The sequence below is a fragment of the Peromyscus eremicus genome, chromosome 8a, assembly GCF_949786415.1.
Source record: "Peromyscus eremicus chromosome 8a, PerEre_H2_v1, whole genome shotgun sequence".
Classification (NCBI taxonomy): Eukaryota; Metazoa; Chordata; class Mammalia; order Rodentia; family Cricetidae; genus Peromyscus; species Peromyscus eremicus.
In genome coordinates, this window is record NC_081423.1 from 81,005,730 (window position 1) to 81,016,084 (window position 10,355).

General features: G+C 56.2%; 1 protein-coding gene across 1 annotated transcript; it reads left to right on the forward strand.

The window, feature by feature from the left end:
• The first annotated feature begins 642 nt into the window (after window positions 1-642).
• Ppp1r1b (protein phosphatase 1 regulatory inhibitor subunit 1B) lies at window positions 643-10,142 on the forward strand. The gene is made up of 8 exons (XM_059271683.1): window positions 643-744; window positions 1,005-1,153; window positions 2,412-2,472; window positions 2,706-2,728; window positions 3,073-3,148; window positions 7,262-7,465; window positions 9,165-9,287; window positions 9,376-10,142. The coding sequence occupies exons 2-8, from the start codon at window positions 1,073-1,075 to the stop codon at window positions 9,411-9,413; spliced, it is 606 nt and encodes a 201-aa protein (XP_059127666.1). The 5' UTR covers window positions 643-744; window positions 1,005-1,072; the 3' UTR covers window positions 9,414-10,142.
• The last annotated feature ends 213 nt before the right edge of the window (window positions 10,143-10,355 follow it).

Below are 10,355 nucleotides of genomic sequence, written 5' to 3' on the forward strand. Positions count from 1 at the left end.
TGCACAGGCTCTCCTCACAGGCCCCCCGCAAGCTGGCACCCGCCTGCCCATCACCTTGACAGCCTCTAACATCCTCCTCCACACCCACACCCTCCCCCGCACACACGCAGTCCTCCCACACGCTGCCACTCACACCCGCATCTTTGACACTCTGACACACTTACATAGACTCACACACTCACACCACACCGACCCCCACCCTCCCCAGCTCTAGCACTCCAGGCCTCTGGCACTCACTTGCACATACTCCCTACCACGATGACTGACAGGTGTCCTCCCCCGCACACCTCTCTCACACTCGCTTTCTAGGACACCCCCATTCACAGCGTGACATGCTGGCACTCTCTTCTCGACCTCACAGGCCTCCCTTGAAACTCCACGTCCCGGGGGCCCCCCCCCCCCCCAAGTGGTTAAGGCCAGAGTCCCAGCTCCAGCTGCCCCCCCCCCCGCCCCTCCCCTTAGCTTCGCGGCTGGACTCCATCAATAATGCAAAGCCGAGTTCTGGGGAGACGGCAGGGGGCCCCCAGGCCGCTCCCCCCGGCCCTGGCTCGCTCTCTGCACCCTCCTCCCATCCCCGGGAGAACACGCTTCTCGATGCTCATTGGCCGCTTTCTCCTAAGCCCTCCCTCCGAGCGCCTAGGCGCCAGTCCCTGGCGGAGGGGACGGGCTGGGACCCCAGGGTTGGGACCTGTGGGGTGCAGCCAGCAGAGGCAGAGGCGCGGAGAGGAAGAAGGCAGAGGGAAGGTAGATAGAAGCTGGTGGAGCGAGGCCGAGGGCAGCCCACCGAGACCCGTGGGGAGCGCAGGCCAGGAGCCGGAACCCCCGCACCCCAGCCCGGTAGCGCGCAACCGAGGCGCGGGGACCGCGAGCCCGGGGCAGGGGACGCCGAGCCGGGCGCCTCAGGCGAGCCCCGCGGTCCAGCCCTCCTGGCCCTAGAGCGCTTCCCTCGCGGGTCGCGGAGATTTTCCTGGGTGCGGGGACAGCGCTCCTTCTCCTCCGCACAGCTCGCGCCCCCCGCAGCTCCGGACAGCGGAGCAGGGATCAGCCCAACACCCCAGGCGTGCAGCCCGCCATGGACCCCAAGGACCGCAAGAAGATCCAATTCTCGGTGCCCGCGCCCCCCAGTCAGCTCGACCCCCGACAGGTGGAGATGGTAAGGGGATCGCGCCCCATTCGCGTAGCGCCCTCAGCACGCACCCCCCAGCGCAGCCCAGCTGTTCTGCTGGACCGCGCCTGGGTCGCGGCCGGGTACCCCGCAGGGCGGGAAGTTCGCTGGAGACTCCAAGCAACTTTTCCCCAGACCTCTGAGCCGATCTTGGGCAGGAGGATTCTGGCAGCGGGCGTCCGGAGACAGTCCGCTCGTGGGATTGCCCTTTTGGCCCTTACGTAGTCCCGCTAGGCTAGACCTTTTCCCACGGGGACCAAGTTACCGTGGTGGCACCCCCGGGGATGCACCCAGTTTAGGCGTCTGGGGCTGTCATTTCAACTTCATGGTCTAGTTGACCACAGTTTCACCCTATAGGCCTGGTCTGGGGTCCCCAGAACCTTGTTCTGACTACTTTTTGCTGTCAGGACCTAGAGCCGCAACCCCAGGGAGGTGAACTGCCTGCCTTGGAGGTTGGGAGATCTACAAAGACGTGAGGGGGAGGTGGTGGAGGCAGAGGTCTGTACTCCACGACCTAGCAAGGACACTTGTTGCTGAGATGCCACTGGCTGGCTCTGAAGAGGGCAGTGCGAATTGGGCAAAACCCTGCTTGGGGTGTTTGGCTGGGGTGGGCTGAAGCCTGGACCTAAGCAGCTTTTTGGCAGCCAGTGTTTGAGTTTCAATTACCTAGTCCTTTCCGCATTTCCCTGGAGCTCCAAGGGGACCTAATTAACTGACGGTTGGTCTCATTGCCAAGCTAGGGGTGGGCAAGGAGAACGATTTTACATTTTTTTCATGAGAACTGGGTGAGGAATCCCACAGCTTGAGAAAGACTGTGCCAGGGACCCAGACTCCAACCCCCAAAGACTCCAGCAGACCACTGGGTGTCTGGGGCTCAGATTCCTACAGCTGAGTCCGGCTGCTTTGGAGTCCTCAGGCTGACCTCTGGTGGGTAGAGCCGTGGGTACCTCCTCCTTGAGCGTGTTCAAGCGGGCGGCAGGAGTTTAACCCGCTCGGGCTTCTAGAGAAGGTTCTGTAGCAGCTGTGCCGTGGGACCGTCTGGGCCTCCGTGGACGGCTTCTCTAGTCTTTGGGACCCAGTGTGCTGTGTGACCTTGAACACATTGCTGGGCCTCCCGATGCTTTTCATCCCTGGAGCTGCCTTTGATCCCCAGGCTCCCTGAGGACTCCAAAGCCTTGCCTCCAGCTGGCTCAGAGTGATGGTGAGGGGCCCTATCCAGGGTTTATCCTGTCTCCCCTCTCCCTAGATCCGGCGTCGGAGACCAACCCCTGCCATGCTGTTCCGGCTCTCAGAGCATCCGTCTCCAGGTAAGTAGGGCCCATTCCCGGCTCTCTGTCCCAACTCTGGTGCCTTTCATGTGAGGGGGACAGGCTGGAGACTCCGCTGGGTTGGTTTATTGTCTTGACACCTGTCGGCACCAGGAGGGAAGGGCTGTCCCAAAGACTGAGGCTGTGGGGAAAGTAACCTGATTCTTTTTCTCTTCCTCCTTTTCCTCCTCCTCCTCCGTCATGGTTGGTGTATGCCTGGTGACTTTTCTCAGAGGAGGAGGCCTCTCCGCACCAGGTGAGTTTCCTCCGGTAGGTGGAAGGACACTTAGCTGAGCTGCCGGGGGTGGGGTAGACTGATGCCTGCTGAGCCAACCAGCCACCGGGGCCACCACAGGATATGTTAGCATATCAGTTGCATTTCCCTGGAAAGATCCTGTTCTGAGGGTCACCTTTTCTCTGAGTTGGGTGGGGTGGGGTGTCCATGACTCTGGGTCCTGCCAGAGTTAAGCCTCTGCCGATGGGGACGAGGCTTGGCCTAGGTGTCCCATGCTTGATCATCTGTCAGAATTGTGCCATTGGAGGGAGGGGGGAGGGAAGGGGGTCTCTGGGAAGTCCGTTTCAACTGCCTCTTCCCTGTAGAGAACCTCTGGAGAGGGGCACCACCTGAAGTCGAAGAGATCCAACCCCTGTGCCTACACTCCCCCCTCACTGAAAGGTACTAACCTCACCCCTCCATCTGTCTTGTGGTCTCCCGGAGTCCTGCAGCTGGGCTGACATAGGGGAGGAAGAGGAAATGTAAGCTGGTGCCACTGTCCCTGGGAAGGTCTGCCACCAAATCACTGCCTGACTTGGGAGACTAGTTCTTTCTTAGGCTCCCAGAGGCAGGGAGAGGGCTGCTGTTGGCTTCACAGTAAGTTGAGGGGGCGGGAGGGAGAGCTGGCCAGCCCCACAGGACGACAAGCACTGAAGTGAGACTCTCTGGAGACCTCTCTGCTGGGCCAGTGCTTACCCCTGCTTTCTCCTCAGGTCCCACTCCTACGTGCAGGTCTGCGTCCAGGACTCCCCCTTGACTGCTTTTCTGTCGAGATGAAAAGATGTCATTCCTGACATGTATACCAGATCTCATTGGTGGGAAAATAAGATGAGGAAGATTTAGAGGCTCACAGTGTAGCTCAGTGGCAGATCACTTGACTGACATGCAGAGGGCCCCAGGTTACAGCCCTAATGCTGGGGTAAAGGGTAAAGGCAGTGTGGTGGAACACAGGTCTGTAAACTCAGCCTTTTGGAGACAGAGAGGAAGGCAGGTTCCTGTGAGTTCAAGGCAAAGCTGGTCTGTAGAGAGTGCCCGGCCACCAGAGTTGCGTAGTGAGACCCTGTCTCAAAACACAAACAAAAAAACAAAAAACCACTCAAAAATAAAATCCCCTGTCATACTTGGTGGCTCATACCTGTAATCCTTGCACTTAGGAGGCAGAGGCAGGAGAATTGCTATGGACATGAGGTCAGCCTGGGCTGCACAGTGACCGCCAGACCAGCTAGGACAACACCGCAAGACCATGTCTCATAAAGAAGTGAAAAATGGTCGGGTGGCAGCGGCACACGCCTTTAGTCCCAGGGGAGGCAGAGGCAGGCGGATCTCTGTGAGTTCGAGGCCAGCCTGGTCCACAGAGTGAGATCCAGGACAGGCTCCAAAGCTACACAGAGAAACCCTGTCTTGGGGGGGGGGAGTGAAAAAGGAGGGACTTGTTCCCTGGTCCCCAGACCCTCACCTCTAAAGGTCAGGGAGAGTTTGCGGAAGGGAGGAGGCTAAGAAGGCTCATGGAATCAAAGGGCCAGAAAAGACAGGCAGAGGAAGGAGGTGTGCAAAGGGCTGGGAGGTATGAATCAGGATTTTAGGGACAGCTGGAGACTCAGTTTCTGGCCAGGGAGCTGTGGGGATGTACCTGAAGGAGGAGCAGCTGCAAATGAGCATGCCTAGGGCCTCTTCCTGACTAGGTGCCAGTTGCCTCCCACCCCCACGGGAGGCCTTCCTGCTTAGCCTACCCCTTCTCCTCAGAGGGGGTGGGGGAAAGGTGTGCTGAGACCTCCCCCCGGGGGGGGGGGGACGGTTAATATGGTTTCCCAGCACCAGCCAAGGTCAACAGGTGCACCTGGCAGCCCCGCCTGCCTGCCAAGCCCGGGGACAGAGGAGAGAAGGCCAGGAGAACGGGACAGGAAAATGAAGGGAGGAAGGAAGGCAGAACGAGTGGCAGGGTGAAAGGACTTCCTGTAGGGATGTGTGGAAGGACCGAAAGCAGGCGTGAAGACAAGGGGCACATTTCCAAGAGGGGGGGGTACAGGAACTTGGCCTTGAGACTGGGGACGAGAGTGCTTGTATAGCACACACCAGGCCCTGGGTTCGATCCCCAACACCGCATAAGCCAAGTGTGGTGACATACAGGCCTGTAAACCTAGCACTCGGGAGGTGGAGGTTGGAGGATCAGAAGTTCGAGATCATGCTCAGTGAGTTTGAGACTAACTTGGGATACATCAAGAGACTCTGTCTTTTTGTTCTTGTTTTGTTTTGTTTTTCGGGACAGGGTTTCTCTGTGTAGTTTTGGTGCCTGTCCTGGATCTCGCTCTGTAGACCAGGCTGGCCTTGAACTCACAGAGATCTGCCTGCTTCTGTCTCCTGAGTGCTGGGATTAAAGGCGTGCACCACCACCGCCAGGCAAGACTGTGTCTTAAAAGAAATAATCTGCCTGGTCTGCACTCCAGGCTGGGTGGAAAGCAGCCCGGCCCCCGAGTCTTTTGAGGAGGTAGGTGCTGGGGATGGAAGCCGGGGTCTTCCACACTGAGCACACAATGTAATGTTGAGCTACACCCCTCCAGTTCAGTCCTCCCTGGCTTTGGTTATGCACTTTGGGAGTGTGCTGAGGTAGGAGTTTAGGGCCAGGAAATTTCTTGTGTACCAAAAGATGACCAAAGACATACCTGTCCCAGCTTCTGGGTAGGGAGAGCAGGGATGTGCAAAGGAGGAGTCAGGAGAGGGCTGTACTGGGGTTCTTGAATTTTGAAAAGGAAGACTTGGAGTAGGGGGATTTTAGGGTCCCAGACATGGAGAGGTAAAAGCAGGAGACAGTGTGGCAAGGAAAGAGTAGATTTTAGAAGGCCCAGCGAGGCATGAGAGACTGAGTAAGGCGAACAGGAGCTCACGGGGCACCGCACGGGTGCTGTACACACCTATCATCACGGTGGATCACGAACCAACTCTCCTCCCCCGACTGCCTGCCACCTCCTCTCCCCCAGCCCAGAGGCCTTCTGTACCAAGATGGTTCTGTTTGGCAAGCTTAGCCCTTTCTGGGTAAGGGCAAGTGTCTGGCAGGGTTTGGGTTTTGTAGGGCAGGATTCAAGAGCCCTCCAGGAAGGGTGGACAGCACTAAGCCTCAGGGGAGCGGGGATGGGGGTTGGGGGCTGTAAAGGGTGCTCCTAGGTCAGAGCTCTCTCAGTTGGCTCAAGGTGAAACTTTGCCGGGTCCCCAAGGCCAGGGCAGGGCAATTTATTGCGATTTTATTGCCTGGGTAGCTTGCCCACAGCCAGCGGGAAGAGGTAGGATTGGAGCTGGGGGCAGGGCGGGGCATTGGGCACACACAATGCGCCCTCTGTGCCTGTCCCTGAGTTGGCAGGAGTGCAGGGCCCTGCTTGCTGCACCGGAGGTTTCCAGCCTACCCCCTGGGCTGTTTAGCCAAGAAGCACTGACCACTGCAAAGAGTCTAGGCTGGAGGCTGTGGACCAAGCCTCTCACCTGCTCTAAAATCCTGATAGCCCCTGGTCCCTTGCTGACTCTGCTCTAGTGTCTTGTTTTGTTTGAGGGGGTTGTTTATGTAGCTCAGGCTAGATTAGACCTCACTGTGTAGCTGAGGATGCATTTGAACCCCTGATCCTCCTGCCTCTACCTTATGGGTGCTTCAATTACAGGCCTGTGCTAGGCAGGCGGTCTGACTGATCTGCATCCCCGCTCCCTCCATCCCAGTCTTAACCTAACAATGTTCCTTCAAACCTTGCCATTCCCCAGAACCCCCAGCCCATCCCTTTTTCCCCTTCCCCCCCCTTCCGTCTTGGGGAAGCCGCCCACACTGTTCCTTTCCTAGGTTGCATCTGAGCAGGTCTTCCTGGTGCTGCTGGTGGTGGGCTGTTGCTGCTTTCTGGGTCACCGCAGAGGGAGCTGGGAGATTAGGGATATGGGTCAAGACTGTGAGGGCTGCATCTGAATGGTCCATTTGCCCGGCAAGGACTTTACTGGCTGCAGAGTGCTGTGACCTCAGGCTCAGGATTGTCCCTGTTTTGGAAGCCTGGGGGAGAGGTGCAGTTTGGTATCTAATGGCGGCAGTATTGGGCAGGGAAGCCCAGCAAGGTGGGTCTTTGTGAACAGTGTCAGGGAAAATGGCTCTGGCCCATGGGCCTGACACTTTCTGCCTGGGGTTAGCCCTGGTAGACACTTTCCAGTACTGGGCACCTGGCTGTGTAAGCTCCCTGGCCAGAGAATGTTAAGCTGCTGCCATGCTAGCCTGGTCTTGCCCAGCCTGGTGTCCTGTGGTGTAGGGGAGTTTTCTGGTGCCAGTTTCGGGGGGGGGGGGGTGCCTAGCATCTGGGAACAGCTTAAGAGCCAATAAGATCAAATGTACTCCCTTTTGCTCCCACCTTAGTTTGATTCTCCCAGTGAAGTGAACTGTGGCCCTTTACCCTTGACCTTGGGCTCCTTAGGGCATCGTCTCTGCTTCAGTTGCATGCATGGGCTGCTCTGCAGCTTGGCTGACCCTGGGTCTCCCTGGGTCCCTCCCCTCACCAGCTGTGCAGCGCATTGCTGAGTCCCACCTGCAGACCATCAGCAACTTGAACGAGAACCAGGCCTCGGAGGAGGAGGATGAGTTAGGGGAGCTTCGGGAGCTGGGGTACCCAAGAGAAGATGATGAAGAAGACGAGGATGAGGATGAAGAGGAGGACGAAGAGGAAGATAGCCAGGCAGAAGTCCTGAAATTCAGCAGGGGAACTGGTAAGCTGAAGGGGCTGTGGTCTGTGGTTTCGCTACCATGGCTCAGGCATGGCTCTTCCAGAAGTATCCTGTGATGTCTTTCTATGGCCAGATTTGGGGAGACCTGGCATCCCCTAGCCTTGGTTAATCCTTCACTTGACTAGGTTTTTCCCACTGTTCATCTCTTTCTAAAAATTAAGGCAAGGCACATGACAGTTGAAGCTAGACCCAAAAAAGAACTTCCTATCCATAGAAGCAAATTGTGAGGAGGTTCAGGGATAAAGAGAGAGCCCAGTATTCCCTTTCGGGCATTTCTGAATCCCCTGCTGTGCTTCAGGAGACTGGTTGGTTTGCCCTCTCCAGGACCCTTGAGACTTTTTCCTTCCTAGTATGAGTTGGGAGAGTGCCCTCTAGTGTCCAGATATGGAATCAAGGATTTAAGAACTGATCTGGTCAGCACCCCTTACACTCAGCAGCCTGGAGATAGGGCACCTAATGCCTACATAGAAGGCCGCAGAGCCAGAAAACCCACAGAAGATACTGACACCGAAACAACTGGGCAGAAAGACCTCACCCCCTCCTGTGGTTGTAGCTTCCAGGCCTGGCCACAGGAGGCTATGCAACGTCTATCCCGCCTGGTGCAAATATCAAATTTTTTGGACCCCTTTTTTTGGACCTTTTTTTCTTTTTTCTTTTTTTCCCCCCACTGGGACAGGGTTTCTCTATGCAAAAGCTCTGGCTGTCCTAGAACTCGCTCTGTAGACCAAGCTGGCCTGAACTCACAGAGATCTGCCTGCCTCTGCCTCTCCAGTGCTGGGATTAAAGGTATGTGCCACCACTGCTTGACTTAGTTCCATCATTTATGGGAATGACAAGCAGTCTCCCACTTAAAACGTTCAGCCCTTGGGCCCGGACAAGATGACTTGGGTCTCCTGTCTGCATCTCTGGCTGTGAGGGTGTGAGCGGGCTGCAAAGGCTGCGTGAGCTCCCTCTGAGACGCACCCCCCCCCCCCCAGAACAGGTGGAAAATTGATGAGAGATGCTTCCTTAGGAAGGGGAAGAAGTCCCTGGGACCACCAAGGAGCAACATCAATTTCCAGCACTCCTGGGTGACTCTAGGGTACCACCAGTTCTGGGCTGCTCGAGAGGGTTTTTTGGTTTCCTTGTTTGTGTGAGGTAGGGTCTCATTCTGCAATCCAGGTTGGCCTGAATCTTAACTATGTATCTCAGGCTGACCTTGAACTCAAAGCAATCCTCCTGCTTCAGCCTCCTGACTGCTGGCATTACTGGCGTAAGTCAGCTTCCCAGCAGGTATAATCTTTTTTTTTTTTTTTTTATGGTTTTTTGAGACAGGGTTTCTCTGTGTAGCTTTGCGCCTTTCCTGGATCTCGCTCTGTAGACCAGGCTGGCCTCGAACTCACAGAGATCCGCCTGGCTCTGCCTCCCGAGTGCTGGGATTAAAGGCGTACGCCACCACCGCCCGGCATGCAGGTATAATCTTATCTAAGGTAATCTACACCTACCTTCTTATATAATATTTCCTTCAGAAAAGTGCCTATGAGTTAAGTCACATGGCCGGTCATAGGGAGAGCTGTCCGGTCCAGTGTTCGACCCATTATTTGATGATGCCTCAGAAACTTGCTACAAGCCACCAGTCATCACTCATGCTGCAGGGCACCAGATGGGCACTCAGTCTATGTTTGTATGCCCTCTTTTCCAGTGGGGCAGAAGCTAACTTGTGGCCAGGGTCTGGAGGGGCCCTGGGAGCGTCCGCCTCCTCTGGACGAGCCCCAGAGAGATGGAAACTCTGAGGACCAAGTGGAAGGCAGAGCAGCACTAAGTGGTGAGCTTTGGAGTGTGGGGTGGGGAGGTGGATGGAAACCTCGTCGTCGATCAAGCCAGGCCTTGAGTCCTCTCTACTTGTCTTTCAGAGCCCGGGGAGGAGCCTCAGCGCCCTACCCCTCCATGAGCCTGATACATAAGCTCAGAGTCCTGCATCTCCAGGAGGAAGTGCTCCCCAGAAACCCACTCTGTCCACACCCTACTTTGTACCCTTTCTTTCATCTGCTAGGGCTGCGGCTTCTGACTTCTAGAAGACTAAGGCTGATCTATGTTTGCTTTGGCTGAAGCCCAGAGTCCCCGATGCCTCTCCCTGCCAGTCATTCTTCTATTTACCCGGTGGGAGGGGGAGGGGAGAGAGCCCACACTGGAAAATTCAGAAGACCAGAAACAAATATTCCCTCTTCACAATTCTCCTCTCTAGATCCACTCCGCTGGGCACAGGAGACCCACAGGGCAGGACTCTAAGGTCTGGGGAAAGGAGGTACCGAGAGCCTGCAAGTGCCCTGAAATCTCCTCCTCTGTCCCCTCTTCCTATGGGGGGGGGTCTTTGAGTCCCTACCCCTCTCACCAGGGGTTCAGGTCTCAGACATTCTTTTCCACAGCCTCAACATTTTGAACGTCTTCCCCTATTGTCCCATTCCTGCTGGGTGCCTGCAAGTTGGACTGGCAGAGGCTGCTTGTTGCGTTTCGTTTGTGCTTTGGTGCCAGGAATGCCACTTAGTATATGTCCTTAGAGGGGCCACACAGTGTGGGGAGCTTGGTTCTCCTTGTCCTCCAGCTGCTTGGCTCTCTTCCCCTTCTTCCCTGACTCCAGGCCTGAACTCCTCCTATGCTGTAATAAATCTTTGTAAATAACTGTCCTGAGACTCCTCTTTTAGGGGAGGGAGGAGAGACCGGGAAGTAATGGCATGTCCTGACAGGGAAAACGGTGGTTATCTAAGGGTCAAGATCTTGACCCTGGTGTCCAGTCCTCCCCAGGAGCTTTTCCTGCATATAACAGGCATTAAGCATGAGCATTAAGCATAATAGCTCTTGAGGGAGATGGCTAAAAGCAGAGGAAGAACAAAAG